Below are 25,661 nucleotides of genomic sequence, written 5' to 3' on the forward strand. Positions count from 1 at the left end.
ATTGGGGGCTCAGAGTTCCATTGTTTATCCTTAATTTTTTGTGGGCAGAAGATTTAGAGAATTGGAAATACTCTTTTAATACATTATTACACAGCCTGAGGATCGAGACTGTTTTATGAGTATCTGCAATGGCGGGACATGTTAGGAGAGCGCAACATTTATTAGTGGAGTTCTTCCTATGGGGCGGAGTGTTCCACTAGAGAAGCGCAGCGCTGCATGATTAACTTGAATTGAAACAACACTTCATGTTTTTTTTGGTGAGTTGGGGCTTCCATAGCATTCGGCGGCATGAAGACAGTCTGTCCTCTGCCGTTTTTCTTGTCTGACCCCGCCTCCGTTTCGGAAAGGCACAAATTTTAGGCTGTTTCGACTCGTTAGTTTTTGGTTTGAGAAGCGCTATATTAATTACTGAAAGGCGCGCTTCTTCTCTGTGCCGACTTGGGTTCCCGCCCCCTTCTTTACCCTGAGGCAGAAAGGTGCCATTTTAGGCTCTTCATGAGCCGATCATGTGAACATGCCCCTTTTTTCTCCGGCTTGATCGTAGCGTTTTTTCTTATTAGTATGTCTCTGTATGTTGAGAGACGTTAGGACTAAGAGCTGCTTTGCTTCTGGAAATTGCACACGATAGTGTGTACATTGTTTGCCCTATTAAATAACGTTTTTCTGTGGAAACGTTCATTGAATTCCTTCTGTGTACTGTACATTTTGCCCTGGAAGGATTTACATATAATGTTTGTTGCCACTGTAGTTTAGTGGTAATATTTCTGAATTAGGCATTTTGGCTAATGCAGCCTAAGATACATATAGCGACTTGGGTATATTGTTCATGATTTTGGAACAGTGGCTTGTTCCTATGTATACATGTTTTGCTCTCCTTTGGGATTCAGAATAATTTCTTTAACATTTCTGTTACTCATTTTAGGAATTAAAGTTAAATGTTTGATTTGAGCCATTATGTCTCCCAGGATGAGGCTCTTTAGGCAATGCCACAGCTTTCTCCTTTATTGTTCCATGCCTCAATGGCGTCACATGCAGTGCCCTGTGGTTCCTCTAAATCTTCTGGAGGAGTATAATTGCCAGCAGATTTTACAGCTCAGGTATCCTCGGCGGTATCTGCAGCTTTTTTTGTTTTTCTTTCCTACTGGGGAAATGCAAGAGGACATTTAAAGATTCAGATAGTAAGGTTCTGCTCCACTTTCTGCTACACTAGCTGTTCCCTCTCCTAAATCTGGCGAGGGGGATTTGCCGGTAGTTTCTCAGGGTGAAATCTCAGATTTGGACAGTATAATTCCTTTATCTGATGCTGAATTCATCTCCTTCAGATGTATGCTTGCACACCTCGTGTACTGTTATAGGAGGTTTTAGCTACTTGGACGACATTGATATCCCTGCCGTTGTCAACCCTTGGAAGTTTTGTAATCTTGATCATTTCTATGATGTTACTTCCTTTGAGGAAAGATTTCTAGACGTGCTATAGAAATTTGCACAGGTGTAGGAGAAGCTAGGGATACCTTTCTCCCTGTCTCCCCACCTTTCTAGGATTTTCCTGTTGCTGACTCCATTAAAATGCATGGTACCCTAAGTAGAAGGGAGTTTTTTCTTCTATGCCTCTGAGAATTCTATCCCTATGGAGGGTAGCTGCTCTTTTACGGATCCATGGATAAGAAGCTGGAGGTTTATTTGTACTTTTAGAGCAATGCCTTGTCTTATTAGACTTGCTGTCCTAGCCCGCCGGGCATTGTGGCTGAAATCTATGGTCAGATGAGAAGCCTACCTGTGGTTTAGTGGTGCAGCCTAGGCTTTAGAGTTCTGCAATGGCAGGTTCAATAGTTTACTCCAGATCCACGTTTCTGGCGTCTCCCTTTAAGGGTGAGACCTTGTTTGGACTTGGTCTAGCAGAAATTTCCTTTGACTTTAAGGGTACGAAAAGGGTTTTCCTACCTCATGTCAAGAGAGTAAGACTAAAGGAAAGTTTATTTTTCCTCTTTCTGCAGGGGCAGTCATGCCTTTTGGTGTCCAATCTAAGATTTTCTCACAGGGGCAGACTTCTCTCTCTAGAGTATCTGCATCTAGGTATGATGAGAGGCTTTCCTTGAACGGGGTTCAGGTTCTTCCTCTCTGGGAGTGATACTTCCAGTTCCAGTTTGGGAACGAGATCTAGGTAATTACCTCAAGTATCTCAGATTCTGACCTTCAAGTTGTATCCTTTTTCCTTTGGTCCAAGAGGGCCTGTTCATAACGAACATAGAACTAAAGGAATTATTGTCCTATTGATTTGGGATCTTCTCAAGTTTCTGAGTTTTCATCATCCTAGACAGACTTTAAGGGTATTGCAAAGGTGTTTTCCTGGACAATATATGGTTCATTTGCCATCATTCCTTCGAGCAATCTCTCTTTCAAGAGATCTTGCTCAATTTTCTTTCCCATGGAAATCTCTCTGGAGAAGAGTTCCCTTCCTCCATTTAAAGGGGTGATTTATTTGGGTCTACCGCCACTGTACCCTGAATGCATCCGTTTCCGTCTGATCTCGGAAGTTAAGCAGGGCCAGGTCTGGTCAGTACCTGAATGGGAGGCCGCCTGGGAACATCAGGTGCGGTAGGATTAGCCAAACACACCATCCGCCGCTGCAGATCCACAATGAGGCTGTATGACGTGTTAGAGCAGTGACTGGAATAGTCCATCCAGACTTGGCTACGGGGGTGCTAGGCTGTGAAACCGGCCAGGAGGACCGTAAGGAATTCAACAAAAATGAGATGACAGCCGCACTAATAAGGAACCTGGGAGAAGGGCTGATAAAAACGAAAAATTTATTGAAACAAGTTAAAATCAGGTACGTGGCAGGCAAACATCCTGATTAGTTTCGTGCTCTCAGGAGCACTTAATCATAGGATGTGTTTGCATGTGCAAACCCCCTATTTCAAGGGACAGCAGAAACAATTACATTCTAAATTAAAAGCACAAGTACAAAAGTACATAAAAGTTAACAAATTCATATTTATAAATCATTTACATTACTGAGGAGAAAAGTGAAAAACTTGATGAACATAAATAATTGATTAAGATGAAGATTTTATTACATTCTCCCTATTCATCTAAAATACATTTAATGGATTTTGTTTATTTGTAATCTACTATCAAGTTATTGTTTTTGTTGTGAATCTTTCATTCTTATTGTTCTAAAACATGTTTATCATAGTGACCTTAATAAGGGGACAATAGTTAGACTATAAAAACATACAATAACCTCCTGAGAGCACGAAACTAGTCAAGATGTTTGCCTGCCACGTACCTGATTTTAACTTGTTTCAATAAATTTTTCGTTTTTATCAGCCCTTCTCCCAGGTGCCTTATTAGTGCGGCTGTCATCACGTTTTTGTTGTATTCCTTACGGTCCTCCTGGCCGGTTTCACAGTCTAGCACCCCCGTAGCCAAGTCTGGATGGACTATTCCAGTCACTGCTCTAACACGTCATACAGCCTCATTGTGGATCTGCAGCAGCAGATGGTGTGTTTGGCCAATCCTACCGCACCTGATGTTCCCAGGCAGCCTCCCATCCAGGTACTGGCCAGACCTGGCCCTGCTTAACTTCCGAGATCAGACGGAAACGGATGCATTCAGGGAACATGATTTTAAATTGTTTCAATACATTTTTCGTTTTTATCAGCCCTTCTCCCAGGTGCCTTATTAGTGCGGCTGTCATCTCGTTTTTGCGGTAGGATTGGACCTTATAGATTTTCTATCTCGAAGAAGATGTCTAATAGAGGTCTGATAATCAAGGATTTATAATTTTTCCTCTCTCTGCAGTCTTCTGTCCAGCCAGCAGCAAGCTCTAGTGGTCCTGTAGTTTAGCATCTTGCAACCAGGTGGTTGGGAGTTTGGATCTAGCTGCAGTTGATTCCTTCTGTTTGAAGGGAATTGGTCTGATGTTTTCCATGGACATCATTCTCTTGGCTATTTTCCATAAAATGGAGAACTTTCGGATCAATCTCAGAGGATAGATCTAGATCAGTCGACAAGAGACTCTCTTCCGTGGTGTTTTTCAGAAGTACACGTGCTTCTGGAGTCATTCATGGGTGATGCGACCACGGACGCCAACCTGCTGGGCTGGGAAGCTGTCTGGGTCTTGTTTAAGGACTCGGATGTGTCTGCTCTCCTCTTTAACTTTTTGGAGTTGAGAGCGATTTGCAATGCTCTGATGGTATTGGCCTCAGTCCTTAGCTTGGACTGTCTGTCTTCCACTTCCAGGGGTGGACATTGGGCGGACTTCCGAAGAGACAGATATTTCTTCATGGGGGCTCTCCATCCAGAGGTGTTCTCTAGGTAAACCCTCAAATGGGGGGTTCAGGAGTTGGCTTCTGAGGGCGTTTCGTCAGAATGCCACGTTTCTAAGGTCTCTCTTGGATTCTGTCTGGCATACCTGTTTCCTATGTTTGCTCTCTTTCCTGAGTCATTGCTCGTATTCAACAGGAGAGATCGACAGTGATTTCAATTGTCTCTGCGTGACCTTGCAGGATCTGGTATGCAAACCTAGGGGAATAGTTGTCCCTCCACCTTGCAAACTGCCTCTGAGGAGGGACCTTCTGATTCAGAGTTTTTTCCTTCAACTAGATCTCGTTTCTCTGAAGTTGACTGCTTGAAGATTGCACGTTTAGTTTTGTCTCATCGTGGGTTTTTCTGAGTCGGTCAATGAGACCATGACTCAGGCTCGCATGCCAGTTGCTAGAAGGATTTGTCATAAGATATGGCGTATATTCTTTTTTGGTGTGAATCCTAGGACTTCTCTTGGAGTCAGGATTCCTAGAATTGTCCTTTCTCCAGGATGGAAGAAGGGTTTGTCAGTCTATACCCTGAATGGTTAGTTTTCTGCATTGTCTTTTTTGCTACATAGGCGTCTGGCCGATGTGCCAGAGGTGCAATCTTTTGGTCAGGCCCTGGTCATAATCAGGCCTGTGTTTAAATCAGTTGCTTCCACTTGGAACCTTAACCTTGTTCTGAAGGTTTTGCAGCAGGCTCTGTTTGAGTCATTCCTTAGATATTGAGTTGTTATCTTGGAAGTTCTTTCTGCTTGGAGAGTCTCGGAACTCTCAGTTTGCAGTGTGATTGTCTTATCTTGTCTTTCGACCGATAGGCGGTTCTTTATACTAAGTTAGGTTTTCTTTCTTAGTTGTTTCGGACAGACATATCATTCAAGAAATTGTTGTACGTGCTTTTAAATCTATCCATAGGCGACTGAGGATTTTTGCCAGTCTTCTGTTGGTTTGTTTCTCTGGGAAACGTAATGGTCTAAAGGCTACAACTACTTCTCTTTCTCTTTGGTGAGAAGCATAATCGTTTGACTTATGAGACTGCCGGACAGCAGTCTTCTGAGAGAATTATAGCTCATTCCACTTGGGCTGTCACTGCTTCTTGGGTTTTCAAGAATGAAGCTTCCATGGAACAAATTTGCAGGACTACAATTTGGTCCCCTCTGCATACTTTTTACCAATTTCATATTTTTGCCTTGGCTGAGGTTGTTTTTTTGGGAGAAAGGTGTTTTCAAGCGGTGGTGCCTTCTGTTTAGGTTACCTGTCTTGTCCCTCCCTAATCATCTGTGTACTCTAGCTTGGGTACTGATTCCCAACAGTAATTGATGATGATGATACCGTGGACTCACCATATCTTAGGAAAGAAAACAAAATTTATGCTTACCTGATAAATTTATTTCCGGATATGGTGAGTCCACGGTCCCGCCCTTTATTTTAAGACAGTTATTTTTTTTTGAAACGTCAGGAACCTCTTCACTGTGTGTTGCTTCTTTTTCTCCATTTACCTTTGGTCGAATGACTAAGGTTTGTGGGAAGGGGAGTGATACTTAACAGCTTTGCTGTGGGGCTATTTGCTTCCTCCTGCTGGCCAGGAGTGATATTCCCAACAGTAATTGATGATGATACAGTGGATTCACCATATCCGGAAAGAAAGAAATTTATCAGGTAAGTATACATTTTGTTTTCCTACATGAACAATGAATTCCACTGTCTAGTCCTCTTGGAGACCCATTCTGTACAATACAGATTACAATTGTAGATTTTGAAAATAAATTATTTTTTTTACTGGTAATTACAAAGTTTAATTTTGTAATATATTGCATTATTTTTGTCTTTTCCAAATATATTGTAAGCTCTAATTAGAAAATATTCAATGCAACACTTCTTGAATGTCTGTTCTGCGTGTCCCTTTCCTTGTAATAAGCACTGGTACATATGTTAATAAAGTGTGTAATCTTCAAAACCCCATAACCCATTTCTTCCAGCTCAAGTAACCCTAACTGCATTGTCACCCACTCCCACCATGGTAACCCTAACAACATCGGCACCACCATTAAAAAAAAAAACTAACTGTGCCAGCACCTCACTATAGTTAAATCCCTAATCCTTGCAACCTCCCACTCTACCCATTTACTCCTACAGCACACACTCCCCCTACCACATTAAAACCATAACTATTTAACCCGTAACATTAGTGCCTCACCTACCTCACTCTCTTGCACCCAAATAACACCACTCTATAACTCAGCACTTAAAGTAATGGTAAACTTGCCCCTTCATCAGTTATAATGAAGATGCTCTGTAACTTACTATTTAATGTAAATATGAAATTTAAATACTGCGGGCTTCGCCACCCACTTCAATAGTCAATTTTTCTGTAAACTAACTATTTGAATTATCCAATCAGTGCTCTAGCTACAACAAAAAACGCTCAAAGAACAGAGCGCTGATTGGACAACAATTCAAACTAACTCACAGAAAAATTGACTTGAAGTGGGCAGCGGAGCACGGGGTAATAGAATTTTTATATCTATATTAAAAAGTAAGTTACAGCACATCTTCATTACAACTGATGAATTAAATGCCATCTAAAATATCAATAACATTCCTGATCTGTTTTTATAAAGGGGAGAGTTTACCCTCACTTTAACTGCCATCTTAACCCTCTAGCTGATAAGGCACTGCTTTTTTATGAGAAATCCCAACAAGAAGAAATAATGAACATTCATTCAATTTAAAATGATGCCCATCTTCTGCCTCATCTAGTCATAGCAAAGAGAATTAAGTTCTGTAATTATAACCAAATAAAGGATTAAAAGGACACTGTACTCTATGTTCTCATTATTCCCACCTAAAAGAATGAATTATTTTTTAAATGAATATTCCTAACTCAATAGCCCAGATTTTAACTCATTTAAGTGCTGCCCTTTCAGTTCAGTACAGTACAGTTGGAGTTAACATGTTAAGGAAGCCAGTACAAGAGTGAGCATGTGGAAGATATTGCAACTAGGGTTAATTCACTAGAGTGGTCCAGGGGGAGAGTGTTAATGTAAATAAGCATCATTGTTTGTTAGGTGTTTATTGTGCAGAATGTTTCATACTTTCAGGCAGCCCCCCCCCCCCCCCCGCCCATGAGAGCTGCCTCAATTGGGGATTTATTTGAACCTGAAATTATAGTGGGTGGACGCGGGGCAGGAGCTTACAGCTCAAATTACCACTGTAGTAGTAACTGAAGTCTTGTGCAATGGATAGAGGCAGACCTGCTTGCTGCCTCTCCATAGACTTAAATGTAAAATAAATGGGATTTTTTTTTTCCTTTGCTATGGCAGGTGAGGAAGTTTCTCATCTGTCTCCCCTCCCTACACGTCACTGACTGGTTTAGGTAACAGCTGTTTGGTGTAATGAAAATGGGCTTGCTATATGCTTCTCAATATGTCACATTTAAAGAAACATTAAACAACTTGTAATTAGACATTTCTGTTGTTTTGCTATAGAATAACATCAGACAAATCTAAATATTTTTAAACAAATGAACACTGTTTGCTACAATTATTTTTTTATTAGCCCCCACCATTCACCGCTTGCCTTTGGAGGAGCTAGTCACGTCCTGCTTTTGGAAAAGACAAGGCTAGCCATGGGTGTAATGTTAGTATTAACAGTATTGTTTTACCAATAGGGAAAGATATGCAGCCTTGGGAATAGACATGTGCCTTTGGCTATTTTGGGTTGATCCGAATCCCGAAGATGTCGGCCACAAGCCGCATTCAGAGATTTTCAGAGCCAGATTTATTCTTGTGTAAGTGCAACACACTAAGATATGGATTTGCACAGATCTTAGTGTGTTGCACTTTCACAAGAATAAATCCAGCTCCGAAAATTGTTGAATGCAGCTTGTGTCCACCATCTAAGGCATTTGGATCTGCCCAAAATAGCTGAATGCACATGTCTACTTGATAAGTCTGCAGGGTGTATTTCCAGTTCTGGATTAAAAAATCCACAATTCTTCAGAGCTAAATTTCATGAAAAGGGGCAAAATAAATAATGACAGTATATTGCAAAGTTATTATACTACCTATAACTAAGCATTTTAAATTAAAAACTTAAGATGTTTTTCTTTAGACTTCTAATTTAATGACTCCTGTTGGTATCGCCATCTTGCATATGAGTAAAAGCCTGGGTTATTGTTAATTATTCAGGCCCTCATATTGCAGTGATAAATACTAAACTTACAAAATGCATTTGCACATGTAGTTTGACTTAAGCTGCAAATAACTGAAGGCTATAAATACGCCTGCACTTACTCATCATCATTATTCACAAGATAAAACTGTTACAATAGCTACAATGCAGATACAAACTATTAACCTTAATTGCATTGAGTTAACAAGGATATCAATATTATATTAGGAAACTTTCCATTTAGTCAAAATTAAACTTTCATGATTCAGATAGGGCATGCAATTTTAAACAACTTTCCAATTTACTTTTATCATCAAATTTTGCTTTGTTCTCTTAGATGAAAGCTAAACCTAAGTAGGCTCATATGCTAATTTCCAAGCCCTTGAAGGCTGTCTCTTATCTTAATGCATTTGACAGTTTTTCACAGCTAGAGGACATTAGTTCATGTGTGGAATATAGATCACATTGTGCTCATGCTAGTGGAGTTAACTAGGATTCAGTACTGATTGGCTAAAATGCGTCTGTCAAAAGAACTGAAATAAGGGGGCAGTCTGCAGAGGCTTAGATACAAGGTAATCACAGAGGTAAAAAGTATATTAATATAACTGTGTTGGTTATGCAAAAAAAAAAGGGACAGTCTGCAGGGGCCTAGAAACAGGCAATCTTAGAGGTTATAAAATATATCAATATAACAATGTTGGTTGTGCAAAGCTGGGTAATGGGATTATCTATCTTTTTAAGCAATACAAATTCTGGAGTACACTGTCCCTTTAATTTGTAGTGTCTCCTATGCCTTTAATAATGATTTATATAACATAGTAACATAGTAGATGAGGTTGAAAAAAGACAGAAGTCCATCGAGTTCAACCTATACAAATCAAATATATTTACTAAAAAGCTCCAGTTTAGTTTTAATTAATCCCAATAAAAATGTGACCCATTTAATACAAGCAATCATATCACTGAGTTCTGTTTCTAGCCAGAAATGTATCTAAAGTATTGGCATTCACTACCTCCTTTGGTAATGAGTTTGACAATTTGATTGCTCTTACAGTGAAAAAACATTTCTGTTGCAGGAGATTAAAACTCTTTTTTTTCCCTCCAGCCTTAAATTATGACCTCTTGTCACAAACAATTTATTTTGCCATCTCTGTACATGGGCCTTGAATATATTTATATAAAGTAATCATGTCACCTCTCAAGCACCTATTTTCTAGAGAAAAGACCCAGTTTGGCTAACCTGTCCTCGTAGCTTAAATTCTCCATTCACCGTATTAGCTTTGTGGCCCTTCACTGAACTTTTTTTAGGTCTGCAATGTTTTTTTTTTAGATCGGTCCCCAGAAATGCACTCCATACTCAAGGTGAGGTCTTACCAGGGATTTATATAGTGACAGAATTATGCTTTTCTCCCTTACATCAATGCCTCTTTTAATACATGGTATCGTATTAGCCTTAGAAGCCGCTGCCCTTCATTGTGCACATATCTTTAGCTTGTTATCTATTATTACTCCTAAATCCCTTTCCTCCTCTGTTTGACTAAGTCTAGTCCCATTTAAATAATACATTGCCTGCTTATTTTTACTTTAAACTGTAGAACCTTGCATTTTCCAGTATTAAATCTCATTTTAAATTCTCAGGTGAACCATTCTTCTAATTTTTGCAAATTAAAATTAAAGAAATTGAAAAACACAGAGACCAGATTAATTTCCAAAATTTAGCATGTCCCATCCTCCTTTAATGCTCACACAAACACTTCATTTTTGCTATGAAAATACAAAAATAGGGTTGATGCATTACATAATAAAAAAAAGGTTAATAGACATGTTTTTACTCGTGGAAAAAAATTAGCTTTTAAGAACAAATATGCAAAATATAAGGTATTTTACAGAACAAAAACATCAATGGTATTTACATAACATTTATAGGTGTATAGTATAAAAAGTATTCTACAGACAGATTATAGACAGTCTCAAACCAAACACAACGTTGTGCATCTAAATCATCTTCACCAGCACATCACGTGTTAGTGTTATGCCGCTTCCTCAGCAGAGCAGTCAATTCCAGCATAGGTGAACTTTTCAGAAAGTTTTGTGTTCACATAGGTCTGCAAAGGACACAAAAAGGGCAATATAAATATTTGTGATTCCTGATTTTTACGTTTCTTGAATCTCTCTAAGAACATAAACCTATTCATATATTCTTCACATTAACGTAGTATAACTGCATCTAAAAAAGTTTACTTGGTCCATAAACATGTGATGCATGTATGTTATAAAATACCTGCTCTGTAATGTTGTTTAGTTTAAGGGACTTAATGGGCAAAAGGAACGTGTAGAATCTTAGAAGTTATAAAATATATCAATATAACAATGTTGGTTGTGCAAAGCTGGGAATGGGTAGTAAAGGCGCTATATATCTTTACAATAATAAAAATCAAGTAGACTTTTAATTTAAGAAAAATTACAGAATATCATATATGTTCTGATATCAGGGAGAAATAAGTAATAACATAATGGGCTAGATTATAAATGGAACATAATCCAAAATATGGCTGTAAAATTTAGTGGTAAAAAAGACCTGAAGTAAACCATTCTTATTAATAGTATAGTATCAAGCTACATAAAGAACTACACTACTTGCTTAGCGCACCATTGCTTAGCGCTTGAGCAATATCCAACATGAATTTTACTGCTACCCCCCACAGAATGATTTAGCTCACCCATGCAATACAACATGCAGATGTTTGCACGCCCTAGAGTTGACTATTAGTTTAATTTTTTTAATTTAATTTCAATAGTATAAATATTAAATTATATAAATATTAAATTTCAAACTATAAATATTGTTCACAGAAGTATTATATAAATTGCTTTAACTCAGTGAGCGTACACGCCAGTTTCATTTGGACATTGGTATTAAAGGGACAGTCTAGTTCAAAATAAACTTTCAGGATTCAGATAGGGCATGTCATTTTAAACAATTTTCCAATTGACTTGTATCACCAATTTTTGTTTGTTCTCTTGGTATTCTTAGTTGAAAGCTAAACCTAGGAGGTTCATATTCAAATTTCTAAGCCCTTGAAGGCCGCATCTTCTCTTAGGGCATTTTGAGAGTTTTTCACCACTCGAGGGTGTTAGTTCATGTGTGTCATATAGATAACACTGTGCTCATGCACGTGGAGTTCCTAGGAGCCAGCACTGATTGGCTAAAATGTATGTCTGTCAAAAGAACTGAAATAAAGGGGCAGTTTGCAGAGGCTTAGATACAAGGTAATCACAGAGGTAAAAAGTGTATTTATATAACTGTGTTGGTTATGTAAAACTAGGGAATGGGTAATGAAGGGACTATCTATATTTTAAAACAATAACAATTCTGGTGTAGACTGTCCCTTTAACCTCTCGTAATCCCACAATGCCACCTGTAACTAATTAAACTCTTATTCACCAAACTAGCATACTGTGAATTACATTAATGGTCTAAAGTGAATACAATTTGCATTTAATTTTTTACTTAAATCACTTCAACATTCTAATTTTCTAATCCAGAAGAGTAGAGTCTTAATTAAATCCTAAAGGGATCTCACATTAGGCACTTATTTTAAAAACTAGCTTTTTAATGAATCTTGCTCAGTGTATCTTGTCCCTGTTGGTAACAGTGAGGCGTGTTTTCAGCTTCTTTATAGTTTGTTCATCAGATGCATTTTATGACAAGATAGTCTGGAAACATAATTTTGATATATATTTAATGTTATTGGCTCTGTAATTGAGTTGTTTATGTTGACTTGCTGAAAGGGTTATACTTACTTGACCTGTTACCACTGTATTCTGAATGAAGAGGCGAGGATGGAGTTTGACTTAAATATGTGATAAATAAATGAAATACTAATATTGATAATTCTGTGAAATTGTAAGCTCTTTGGTTTAATACAGTACCTGAATTACTGTAGCTCATATTGCTATTTCAGGTAATTATCCAAAAATAATTCCTTTTTTACCTTGTGACCGTACACCTGAAATCATCAATGGTTGACAGAGCAGCAAATTCTTTCCCTGGGCCACTGTGCACCTCTCTAGCAGAAAAACCCAAAATCCAATATCTGCAGATCTTTCCTCTCATTGCCACCCCCCCCCCCCCCCAATGTTCTATGTTTCAGTTTACTCAGATGAGCATGACTTTTATTATGATGGATAACTGTAGATTGACACATTTTGAAGTTTTTACCTTTCTTTCTTCTAACATGCGGTTAAGAGACACTAGTATTTTGCCAAAGGATGGTCTTTCAAATGGCTTTTCACGCCAGCATTGGCGCATGAGATCATACCTTAAAGTTAAAGAAATATTTCTCAATTAACTTTCAAACTAATATAATTAATGCACCATGTCATTTGCAAAAATAAATAATAAATAAAAAACTGTTAATATTTAAGGTAGGAATTCAACATTAAGATGTGAACATTTGTAAAACATTAAGGGCCACATTACATGTGGAGCGGTACTTAACGCTCGCGCATTAACTCCGCTAGAAGTAAGATTTTTGAGTGTGTCGGGTGGCGCTCATATTACAAGTTGAAAGTAAAAAGTTTTTCGCTCACAAGCTAACCCGATGTATGCAAAAAGCCAAAATTAGAATATCGCAACCGCGTTAACATATTCCTCCAAAAAGTCAATGGAGCAAAAAAAGTATAAAAAACACCCTATTTGCCCACAAACCCAATCACATTTTCTCAAGAGCGCTAGCCCGACATAAAAATATGAACATTTCACATTCTAATGTTCACACAGCAGAATATGTTCTTTTTATTCATACATACATAGTTCTACATATATCTGCTGGTATTTTGGTACAATATATATCTATACCTATATCTATATATATATATATATATATATACACATACACATGATTATATATAGGTATAGATATCTACATATATATATATATATATATATATATATATATATATATACACTGTATATATGTACTGTATCTCTATGTTAAAGCCTTTTGCCTGCATTTTTTTTCTAACACCTGAGATCTCATATCTTTGAGCACTTATAACTTTTGTGCAATATTTTTTTTAAATAATGTTTATTAGATGGTGTTATTATGAGTGTAACTGTACTTTGTAATGTATTTTGTGACACCAACCAGCGCTCTAAGGACACTGTAATAATTCTAGCGTAAATCACGATTGCACTCACGCGATTGCATTTACTTTCAACTTGTTGTACAAGCACTAAACCCGATGTCACTTACACGTAACTGTAAGTGCGCTACTCGTAATCAGGCCCTAAATGCATACAAGCTATCAACAGAATAAACATTTGTGTGAGATGTCACCGACAGTTTAATAGCAATGATATGGGATTCAATATTCTATATATGTATGTGTAGTGATCAGTAATAAATCACCTAGATACAACTGCCTCTCATACACAAACACACAGACATATACACATACAAACAAACCCTGTCCCAATCCAGCAGCAGTCTGAAAAATAGCACATGAGCAATACTTATTAGTGATGTTTTGAGGACGAGATGAGCCCTTTATGAAATATCATTTTAAGACTTGAGAGTGGTGCTCCTTGCTGCTGTTATATATACAAAGCAAATGCATTAAAGGGACACTGAACACCAATTTTTTTTCTTTTGTGATTCAGATAGAGCATGCAATTTTAAGCAACTTTCTAATTTACTCTTATTATCAAATTTTCTTCATTCTCTTGGTATCTTTATTTGAAAAGCAAAAATGTAAGTTTAGATGCCGGCCCATTTTTGGCGAACAACCTGGGTTGTTCTTGCTGATTGGTGGATAAATTCTCCCACCAATAAACAAGTGCTGTCCAGGGGCTGAACCAAAAAATAGCTTAGATGCCTTCTTTTTCAAATAAAGACAGCAAGAGAACGAAGAAAATTTGATAATAGGAGTAAATTAGAAAGTTGCTTAAAATTACATGCTCTATCTGAATCACTAAAGAAAAAAATTGGGTTCAGTGTCCCTTTAAGGCAGCACTTGGGTTCTCTAAAAATAAAGTGTAATTTAGATGTTTATTAAATGTTTTTAATAGTTTACAAAATAATACATACTGAACATATAGGTAGTACTTTTAAGAATAGAGTACAGTATATATTCTCAAGCTGAAACACAAATTTGATGTTTAACATTAAAGGTTTTGTTTTGGTTTTTTTTGCTAAGCCCTTTTTGCTGTGTGGAAATCACCTTTATAAGGATGTGAGTGAATATGACCTCAAAGATAGATTTGTTGCACTTATTATTGTATTATTATTGTCTGTGCTTATGGTGTGATGTTTTTTAAGTAAGGTAGGATAATTATATTGCATGTCATTTAAACTAAAACATTTTTTAAACATATCACTTTGTTTGCCCCTGTAATTCTTGTTAATTTTTATGTTAACAGTTTTATGTTATTTATTTTTTTGGGTTTGTCTATTCTTTCTTGGTTTGTTTATTATATCCATTATGCTATTTTGTTATTTGTGGCCATAGGCCTCTCCTACTTATTGTCTTAAAATGAAACTTACACTTCATCTTCGCAGTTGAGAGGTTTCTCAAGTCTGAATCCTTGTGGCAATTTTTCATAAAGTTCTGCGCATGTCAATCCACAGTATGGTGTCCCTCCTGACCAAAGAGAGAAGCAAGCCATTTAGTCACAGCTTCAGGATGCATCTATTAAATGGACACTAAACCCAAATCTTTTCTTTCATGATTCAGATAGAGCATGCAATTTTAAGCAACTTTCTAATTTACTCCTATTATCAATTTTCTTCGTTCTCTTGCTATCTTTATTTAAAAAGCAGGAATATAAAGCCTAGGAGCCGGCCCATTTTTGGTTCAGAACCTGGGTTATGCTTGCTTATTGGTTTGTTAAATGTAGCCACTAATAAGCTAGCACTATCCAGGGTGCTGAACCTAAAATGGGCTGTCTCCTAAGCTTCACATTCCTGTTTTTTAAATAAAGATAGCAAGAGAACGAAGAAAAATTGATAATAGGAGTAAATTAGAAAGTTGCTTAAAATTGCATGCTCTATCTGAATCACAAAAGAATAAACTTGAGTTTAGTATCCATTTAATACTTCAATACAATAATACATTTGGGAACAAAACAAACAAACAAAATTTAAAAAAAACAACAACACATTTTCAATTAAGATCTCTCACAGGCAATCAGTAAAATATAACATGCAATAAACATTGGGTTGACCAAAAAGAATAAAAGTATCAAAATCTGAAGAAGTTTAAATTGATTCAACAGATAAATAAGACATATATTGCTTGATACTGTGTGACAGTAATAGTCACTTGAAACACTTGTTTCATTAAAAACAACTAAGCTTATCACTTTTAATTTTATGATAAGTACTGAATAGAATCTAGAAAAAAGCTGGATCACAGCTGTGTGACCTAATTGCTTCCATTTGGTGCTATTGGTAGTTACATGAGCATAAATGAATGTACCCTAGGGGATATGGGATAAATACTCACCCAAGCTTACAATTTCCCATAATAAAACTCCAAATGACCATCTACAAAAAAAAAAAATATATATTACAATGTAGTTTTCTATGTTTGCGTGTGTGTAAATAAGTATAACATTGTATAATGAGATAAAAAATGCTTGGTATACTTAGTGCTGTAATATTTTTATATAGCTACACAGCAGTAAAAAGTCCCAAGTAAGTTATAGGAGGATATCATTTAAAATGCAGCAAAGTCTCTGAATAGAACTTCAGCCAATCAATAAGGTAACTTTAAGTTGGTGGCAGTCCAAAGATCGGTCATGTGATCAGGAAGACCCAAAAGAATGAATGGGCATCTTCTCCTTTCATAGTCCCCTTCCAGATACTTATACCACAGTCCAATTAAAAAAGGAGTGGTAAAACCAACATAATCTAATGGGCCGCTATTGCCTTTAAAGACCTGGATGTTCGAAACTGATTTTTTTCAATTATGTAAAATTTAAGGCTTTACAAAGGCCTGTATGTGACCTGAAATGAGTAGCTTATTTATTATTCTCTGTTCTATTCTATGGATCCTGTTCTTAGCGGTAGCCCCAAATGATGCCGACGTATCCAGCTATCGACCAGGAATACCGGGAGTCGCACTACTAATGATTTTTGCTTGCAGGCTCCATATTGTGTCTTTTCCCTTTTTTCTTTCTTTTTTTTAATTTATTACCCTTATGGTATCCTGTTCTATATATTTTTAAAAAAATAATTAATATTTAAAGTTAATGTAACCTTTTCACTTAAGAAAACTGGTTGTGTACTCACAAACTCTCTAGTCTCTAGCCCTATGTAATTAACATAGTGCCACGCAAACATTTTTCGGATTCTACTTGTATATTGGGGTGAGGGTATCTAATTTAGATCTTTAATCCCTTGTCAAGCGTAGAGCACATATTAAAATGGCTGCATTTGATTTAGATCCAGAGATTAAAAAATGGACAGATAATGTTATTAAAGGGACACTGAACCCACATTTTTTCTTTCGTGATTCAGATAGAGCATGCCATTTTAAACAACTTTCTAATTTACTCCTATTATCAATTTTTCTTCGTTCTCTTGCTTTCTTTATTTAAAAAGAAGGAATCTAAGCTATTTTATTGGTTCAGAACCATGCAAAGCACTATTTTATTGGTAGGTGAATTTACCCACCAATCAGCAAGAACAACACAGTGTGTTCACCAAAAATGGGCCGGCATCTAAACTTACATTTTTGCATTTCAAATAAAGATACCAAGAGAATGAAACAAATTTGATAATAGGAGTAAATTAGAAAGTTGCTTAAAATTGCATGCTCTATCTGAATCATAAAAGAAAACATTTGAGTTCAGTGTCCCTTTAAGGAAACTTTGATTTTAGAAAATAAGAATATTAAGTAAATTTATGATGGAGGAGCAGGATGGGGACAGAATTTAATGGAGTTAAAGGAGTTCCTGAAGAAGCAGACACAGAGGCAGCGGATTATAGGGATGTTTAATTTCTATATAGAAAACAATATTGTCTGTAGAGGATTACGCATTAAAACATTTCCATAATTTAGTGATCTCACTGAGGAGTTTAAGCAGAAATGGGAAACCATACTCACGAGTGTGCTGTAAAATTGATAAAGGCATTAATTGAATATGAAAAAGAAAAATTGACAGAGATAAATGAAATAGAAAAAATAAGTGTAGTTTTGAAAACCTATGAGATTAAAGATTTCCAGAAATCCTATGAAAGGATGAGAGAGGAAATCAACACATTTGCTAAATTTGTCTCTAATAAAAAGGAACAAAAAGCGGATAGAGATCTGAATGATTATCAAAATGACAAAGTTTATTTATGGAGAGACAAAAAACATGCTAAAGGCTTGAACTCATCAGAGAGTGAAACAACTGAATCTGATTCTTCAAACAGATATAATAACATATCCAGAAATACTTTGGATAATAGAAGAAATAGAATAACTTTAGTAGGCACATCAGAAGAAAGAAATCTAAGAACCTCAATACACACTAGATCAATGAGACAAACAAGACGTCAGAAGAAGAAACTTAACTTAAGAGAGGCATCATATTTGTTCCCACACATTCCAGAGACACATTTGACACAATGAAAGATGTTCACCTGTTTTTCAGGAAGTTGCTTTTGAAAAAATATTTTGGTGCAAACAGTCCAACACCAGCTTTAAATAAAGATGATCAAGAAGCATTAAGTAATCTATTATCCCTTTTAGAAGATGCACAGGAGTCTGATATGACAGAAACTGACTGGAGGCATATTCTTAAAAATAAGTCCACATTCGTCCCCCCCTAGTTCTATTTCATCCAAATTGCCACCTTTTTAAATTTAGTCTGTGAGGAGAATAGTTAAGAGTTATTATTATTTTATTATTATACTTTATGCTTTATTTATGAAGCACCATCATATTCTACAGCACTGTCCATGGATACAGTTAACTTAAATAAAACAATATAGCACTTGTAAGACACAGGACAACATTTACAAACACATACAGGAGAAATTGAGGGCCCTATTCCCGTGGGAATTTACAATCTAGAAGGGTAGGAGGTTGAGAAACAGGAGGTGAGGACTGCAAGATTGAGAAAGATGTTAATACAGAGTTAGATGAGGGAAATGTTAGGTAAGTGAAATTAATTTATTATTGAGTTGGGTGGTAAGCTTCTCTGAACAGAAAAGTCTTCAGAGAGCATTTAAAGGAAGAAAGATTAGGGCAAAGCACGAGGGAGAGTCTTGCAGTCTAGCATGATAAGAGGTGATAGTCGCAGATGCAAGGAGCAGTTGGATCTTAGTGGGCGGGCTGGAGTATACTTGTTGAATAGAGAGGATAGGTAGAGGGGAGCGGTGTTGGTGAGCGCTTTGTATGCAAGAGTGAGAAGGAATTGCTCTAAGACAAATGCTTTTAAGGCCTACTCTCAGAAATAACTGACTAAGGCCTAGAGCTTTGAATACAGATAGAAAACCTTACTTGTCCCTAAAATGAAATCAAATGAGACAGATAATATATGTACAAAGTATTGGTATATACTTCAATCTGATGACTTCCTTGGTAAAATATTACCTCAAACTCCATCAATGACTTTTAGGAGAGCTCGCAATTTAAGTGACTCCTTGGTGAATACCCACTTTGATTGTATGGCAAAAAGGAGACCACTAGAGGGTCAGTGACATGTGGTTCATGTTCTGTTTTCCAATATATGGTAAAAAAAAAATGATAATACTGACCGGTTTGGTAATAAACACATATAAAGGCTACATGAATTGTAATGTACTGTTTAAGCTGTGACTGTAATATGTATTATATAGGTATGTACACACGCACCCTGGGTGTAAGAATTACAGAATATTTGTGCAATATCTGTAATGCTAGAAAGGACTTGGAAAAATTAAAACAAATCACATCAGTGGTCAATCACGTATTCGCCACTCAAAAAGTTTAAGTGCCCATTCCAGTAGTTGCTTGTTTGGCTAAAATTAAATACTTTTTCCTCACATGAAATTCATTAATGAATAGGCATTAACGTGATTGGCTAAGATCGGTCATGTGATCAGGAGTTTAGCTAAATCGAGATTGGTAGCCTAGGACCCAGTAGAATGAATGGGTATCTTCTCCTTTCATAGTCCTTTTCCAGGTAGTTATTCAGTTGTCCAACAAAAAAAGGAATGGTAAAAACCAACATAATCTGATTAGCCACTATTGCATTTAAAAATCTGGATGTCCGAAACTGAGTTTTATTTTTTGGAGCTTGCTCTGAGCGGTACCCCAAATGATGCCAACGTATCCAGCTATCAGCCAGGAATATGGGGGGTGCTTCTACTACTGAGTTTTGTAAGGAGGCTCCATATTGGGTTTTTTTCCCTGTTTTTCTTTTTTATATAATTTTTCTTTTTATATAATTATTACCCTCATGGTATCCTGTTCTATGCATTCACAAACTCTCTAGTCTGTACCCAGTAGGGTGCAAAAACGTTTTATTTAAGACTGTATTTTCCTTACTTGACATTATCAAACCATTTTATTGTGCTTGAGGGCATACTATTTGAGTTAATGTCTTGTATATGCACTAACAAATTGATTCAAATATTCTAAACTTTATTATTCCTGTCTATGTCTTCTCCACTCTTTTCCACTGCTGGATAATGATACACTCCAGATGGGAAATACCCCAAGAGGCACAAAACAAGCGAGGTACAATACTAGAAGAAAGGACACGCAAAAGAAGACGCAATGAAAAATCTATAATTCATCACATTCAACTTATCTGGCTTTAAGTTATACAGAGTGAGTAGAAGAGGTATTTTAGCTGTTGTTGTTTTGTTGAGCTGAACTGTATTCATTTTAAAAGTTGTATCTGCTTGTATATATGTGTGTATATATGTGTGTGTATATATATATATATATATATATATATTTATATACACACACACACACATGTTCCCTTATGCTCATGCCAGAGCTCTACATTCTTACATAAAAGTTTTTTCTTTCTTATTTTACATTTATTACCTATGAACATTCTTTCCACCTTACAAGCATTGCATAAATAGAAATTACAATCTAACAGCTGATTCTCAAACTAATTTAATTGAGTCCATGGGGCATATGTATCAAGCTCCGTATGGAGCTTGATGCCCTGTGTTTCTTGCGAGCCTGCAGACTCGCCAGAAACAGCAGCTATGAAGCAGCGGTCACAAAGACCGCTGCTTCATAACCTGTCCGCCTGCTCTGAGCAGGCGGACACACATCGCCGGAAATCAACCCGATCGAGTACGATCGGGTTGATCGACACCCCCCTGCTGGCACCCGATTGGCCGCGAGTCTGCAGGGGGCGGCGTTGCTCCAGCAGCTCTTGTGAGCTGCTGGTGCAATGCTGAATATGGCGAGCGTATTGTTCGCCGTATTCAGCGAGGTCTGGCGGACCTGATCCGCAGTGTCGGATCAGGTCCGCCAAACCTTCATACATAAAAATCTGTCCATTTAAAAAAAAAAAAAAAAGACTTACACATCACTGTTTGATGTATAAACGCTGTAGTTCAAAGATTCAATTGCCATCCATCGAACTGGAAGTCGTCCCTGAAAAAAAAAAAAAGATAGATAAAAATGTTTATGCAAATAAAACATAGAAATTGGAATAGAAACAACACAACCACATACAGTAAGCACAGTGCAAATTAGGGGAAGTAGATACATCTACTGCATTCTTAAAAGAGAGCCTATTAGATTTTCTACCAACCTGCATACATTTCAAAGTTCTAAACTTCTGATTTTTAGGGAATTGAGAATGTGTGTGAGAGAGTATGTGTGTGTAAGTGTATGTTAGTGTATGAGAGAGTGTGTGTGTGTGTGTGTGTGTGAATGTGTGTTAGTGTATGAGAGAGTTTGTGTGTGTAAGAGTGTTAGTGTATGAAAGAGTGTGTGTGTGTAAGTGTCTGTTAGTGTATGAGAGAGAGTGTGTGTATGAGTGTCTGTTAGTGTGTTAAGAGAGTGTGTGATAGTGTTTGTGAGTTAGAGAGTGTGAATATCTATGTGTGAGTTTGTATTTATGTGCTATTATACATAGTATATTAGCACTGCGGAATCTGTTGGCGCTCTACAAATAACCGATAATAATAAAGTATCTACACACAACTTAACCCTTGATATTTGTCTGTGTATTTATAGTTGCTGACACTTGGTGGCACCAGAGCTTTGATTTTAGAAATGATAGAAGCTTACAGATTAAAAAGTAAGAAAACAAATTAGGAACTAATAGAACAGGTGATTTATACAAATGATGATAAAAAAAACCATACTGTGTTTGCTACACATGCATTAAGTTTCACTGTTTAAAGACATCATCCAGACTTATTCCTTGTTTGTGCTTGCTACCTACTTCATTATAGTTCTATGAAAAACCCCAAACAAAAAGCCTGTTTCTTATAGTTTTTACCCTATTTATGCATAAAAACAGATTTAATGGTTGGGTTATAGTTTTAATTTGGTAGCTGAATTACGTCAGATAGACTTGCATGTAATGTATTGCAATGGCATTGAATAAAAATGGGCAACCAGCAGCCTATAGGCCACATGCGGCCACCAGGAAACAACTGTCATGCGCAGTAGAGACAGCACGAGGACAAACACACCTGACCTTAGAGTCCCTACCTGATCTGCGGTGCAGGCAGAAGTGGGCGTGGCTGGGCGTGAGTGGGTGTGTGACGTTGCGAGTGTGGGCATGGATGGGCGTGAAGGGGGGAGCGGTCACGCACGCGAGATAGAGGGGAGAGAGATAGAGAGGGGGGAGAAATAGAAAGAGGGGGAGAGAACAAAAGAGATGGGAAAGAGCTAAAGATAGGATAAGAGAGGGGAAAGAGCAAGAGAGGGGGGAGAGAGAGCAAAATAGAGGGGGAGAGAGAAAATAAGAGGGGGGAAAGAGAGAGAGCAAAAGAGAGAGAGCAAAAGAAAAGGGGGAGAGAGAGGGGGAGGAGAGAGAGAGGGGGAGAGAGAAGGGGGATGGAGGGGGGGGGGAGAGAGGGGGAGAGAGACAGAGAGAGAGAGAGGGGAGAGAGAGAGGGGATTGAGAGAGAGAGGGAGGAGAGAGAGAGAGAGGGGAGAGAGAGAGAGAGAGAGAGAGAGAGAGAGAGAGAGAGAGGAGAGAGAGAGGGGGGAGAGAGAGAGGGGGTAAGAGAGAGAGGGGGTAAGAGAGAGAGGGGGTAAGAGAGAGAGGGGGAGAGAGAGAGAGGGGGGAGAGAGAGAGGGGGGGAGAGAGACAGAGGGGGGAGAGAGAGGGGAGAGAGAGAGAGGGGGAGAGAGAGAGGGGGAGAGAGAGGGGGGGGGAGAGAGAGAGGGGGAGAGAGAGGGGGAGAGAGAGAGGGGGAGATGTATTTGACTGGAAAGGGCTGTATGTAGGTGTATTTATGTGTATATATGTATCTATGGGTGCACATACATATTTACATATATAAACACATAAATATGCCCATATACACACACATATATATATATATATACTGTATATATACACACATACAAATTTAGACATATATATACACATTTTGTTGCCGTTCCCAGTCAAACAACTTGTCCTATAATATAATGATATGTTTTTATTAAAAATTGTATATGTATGTAATACTTGATTTAATGTGTCTAAAATGTGTTTTGTCAATTTTTTTTTAACCCTTACAGTTTACTTCAGAGGGTAGATTTATCAAACCCCGGGCGGACATGATTCGCTATAGCGAATCATGTCCGTCCTGCATCACTAAATGCCGACAGCATACACTATTGGCATTTAACAATGCACAAGCATTTCACAAGAAATGCTTGTGCAATGCCGCCCCCTGCACATTCCTGGCCAATCGGCTGCTAGCAGGGGGTGTCAATCATCTCGATCAGATCGGGATGATTGCAGTCCGCCACGAGTTTAGGAGCAGCGGTCTTAAGAGGAGCCAGAAGGCTCACGTGGAAAAAGCAGCATCCGCTGCTTAGTAAATATACTCCCAGGTCTCAAGTCGTGCTAAATATTCTAGCAGTTTTGTCTTTCGCTTGAAAGTATAGGTTGTGTTCAAGTGAAGTCAGCCGCGTGAACACTTCTCTGGTTAACGCGCTCTACCATGGACTTGTAATATGAAGTGACATGATAATGTTACCGTGGTCCAGCAATATCGTGTATCATTAGCGTGCCATCTGTAATCTGGCCCAAAGTGAATACTTTTAGTAGCCTTACCATTGTTTTTTTCACATAAACTTCTTGTCCTCTTGATAAACCAAAGTCTGCAATTTTTGCGACATAGTTATCCCCAACCAAAATGTTTCTTGCTGCTAAATCTCTGTGTATGAACTAGAAGAAAAGTGAATAATTAGCAATATAATAAATACATATATATATATGTATGGTTATGTAATAAAAATATAAATGGGGTTAATAACAATATAGTCTAAATGATTCCTTTGAACTTTTTAATCATCTCAATCAAAACAGTAAATATACAAGTTCTCTTTTAGACTTTCTCAGAGATTCTACAGGTATTTGTTCATAAAATTGTGTAGTCTTGCACATAGCTGTTTAGATTAGTGTTAAAGGGACAGTCTACTTGAAAATATATATTTTTTTAAAAGATAGATAATCCCTTTATTATCCATTCCGCAGTTTTGCATAACCAACACAGTTATATTAATACACTTTTTACCTCTGTGATTTCCTTGTATCTAAGGCTCTACAAACTGCCCCCTTATTTCGTTTATTTTGACAGACTTGCATTTTAGCCAATCAGTGCTGACTCATAAATAACTCCACGGGTGTGAACACAATGTTATCTATATGGAACACATGAACTAGCACTGTCTAGCTGTGGAAAGTGTTAAAATGCACTGAGATAAGAGGCAGTCTCCACTCTCCAAGGGCTTAGAAATTACCATTTAAGCATACCAAGATTTAGCTTTCAACAAAGAATACCAAGAATACCAAGTGAACAAGACAAATTTGATAATAACTGTAAAATGGAAAGTTGTTTAAAATTGCATGCCCTATCTGAATCATGAAAGTTTAATTTTGACTAGACTGTCCCTTTAAGTCTGTAACTTCCAGTTTTACGGGAAGAGTAAACACCTTCTGTTGTCTTGTTATAGAATAACATATCAGCAAAGTATAAACATTTTTAAACAAAATAACATCTTGTTTTTGCAATTATTTTTCAATAGCCAACTCCACCCAACACTTGTCTCATTTGGGCTTGAGTCTGCAGCTGACAAGACTAGCCACAGTCATATTGTTAGGATAAAGTGCATTGTTTTGCAGCCATTATCTGTTAAAGCCAATTATGGACCCCCCCACCAGACACACAATGCTAAATAATGGTTTAGTTCTTAAAGGGATATTCCAGACAAAATTGGAAACCACATGGGTGCATTTCGGTAATGAACAGAAGCAATTTTGTAATATAGATGCATTAGCAAAAATGCTTCTAATAAAAGCTATAGTTGTTACAAAGTGTATTTAAGTATGCACCATGCACCAGCATTTTAAACACAGCACTTGCTCAGAGAGCCTAAGGTGCTTGTAACATCTGGTAATGACTCAATTTGTTAATTGCTGACATGATACAAGCCCCACTGATGATCTGAGCAGCTGCCGTATTTAAAATACTGGTGTAAGAAAGAAAAGGAGAGGAGCGCCGACTCAAATGTAGTGTATAACAGTTTATTTGAACAAGTCCTAGGGCAGGCAACGCACAGGAAGGAAGAGCGGAGCTCCTAACCAGGCGACGACCAGAGTTTTTAGAGATCGTAATGAATTATATATTTATGGGAACTATTATGAATTTTGATCAAATGATTGGATAACATATGAATTATAGCCGGGTTATCATTGGCTACTTCCCGGTATATAAAGGCCTCTGTGGAGCAGTATTGATATTCTTGATAAAGTCCCGTCGATCGGGACGAAACGCGTTGAAGAAATATACAAGTTTGCTACCTTTTTGTCCCTAAGAGGGAACCGTAGCTTACATCCTACTGCCAACAGCCGAGAATCTACGCTGAACGCACCTAAGACGTCACCTTCCCGTGACTGCAGAGCGGGATCGGAAAGGACGGTTAACACAGTGTGAGGCTTGGATATCCCGATACCTTATTATCCAATACCGGAGTGAACCTGAGTAGACATCA

General features: G+C 37.5%; 1 protein-coding gene and 1 pseudogene across 1 annotated transcript in view; one reads left to right on the plus strand and one right to left on the minus strand.

Annotated features, from left to right (window-relative positions):
* The first annotated feature begins 2,483 nt into the window (after positions 1-2,483).
* LOC128651052 (uncharacterized) lies at positions 2,484-2,602 on the plus strand (annotated as a pseudogene).
* A 7,582-nt stretch (positions 2,603-10,184) lies between these two features.
* TEK (TEK receptor tyrosine kinase) overlaps positions 10,185-25,661 on the minus strand; it is a 237,637-nt gene continuing 222,160 nt past the window's right edge. The window contains exons 18-23 of the mRNA XM_053702592.1: positions 23,722-23,835; positions 21,016-21,086; positions 15,993-16,033; positions 15,032-15,128; positions 12,706-12,805; positions 10,185-10,588 (exon numbers count right to left, since the gene is read on the minus strand). Coding sequence (XP_053558567.1) covers positions 10,514-10,588; positions 12,706-12,805; positions 15,032-15,128; positions 15,993-16,033; positions 21,016-21,086; positions 23,722-23,835 — 498 coding nt within the window. The 3' untranslated portion in view covers positions 10,185-10,513. The remainder of the gene's footprint in view (positions 10,589-12,705; positions 12,806-15,031; positions 15,129-15,992; positions 16,034-21,015; positions 21,087-23,721; positions 23,836-25,661) is intronic.

Source organism: Bombina bombina, chromosome 2 (genome assembly GCF_027579735.1).
Source record: "Bombina bombina isolate aBomBom1 chromosome 2, aBomBom1.pri, whole genome shotgun sequence".
In the NCBI taxonomy this organism is placed as follows: Eukaryota; Metazoa; Chordata; class Amphibia; order Anura; family Bombinatoridae; genus Bombina; species Bombina bombina.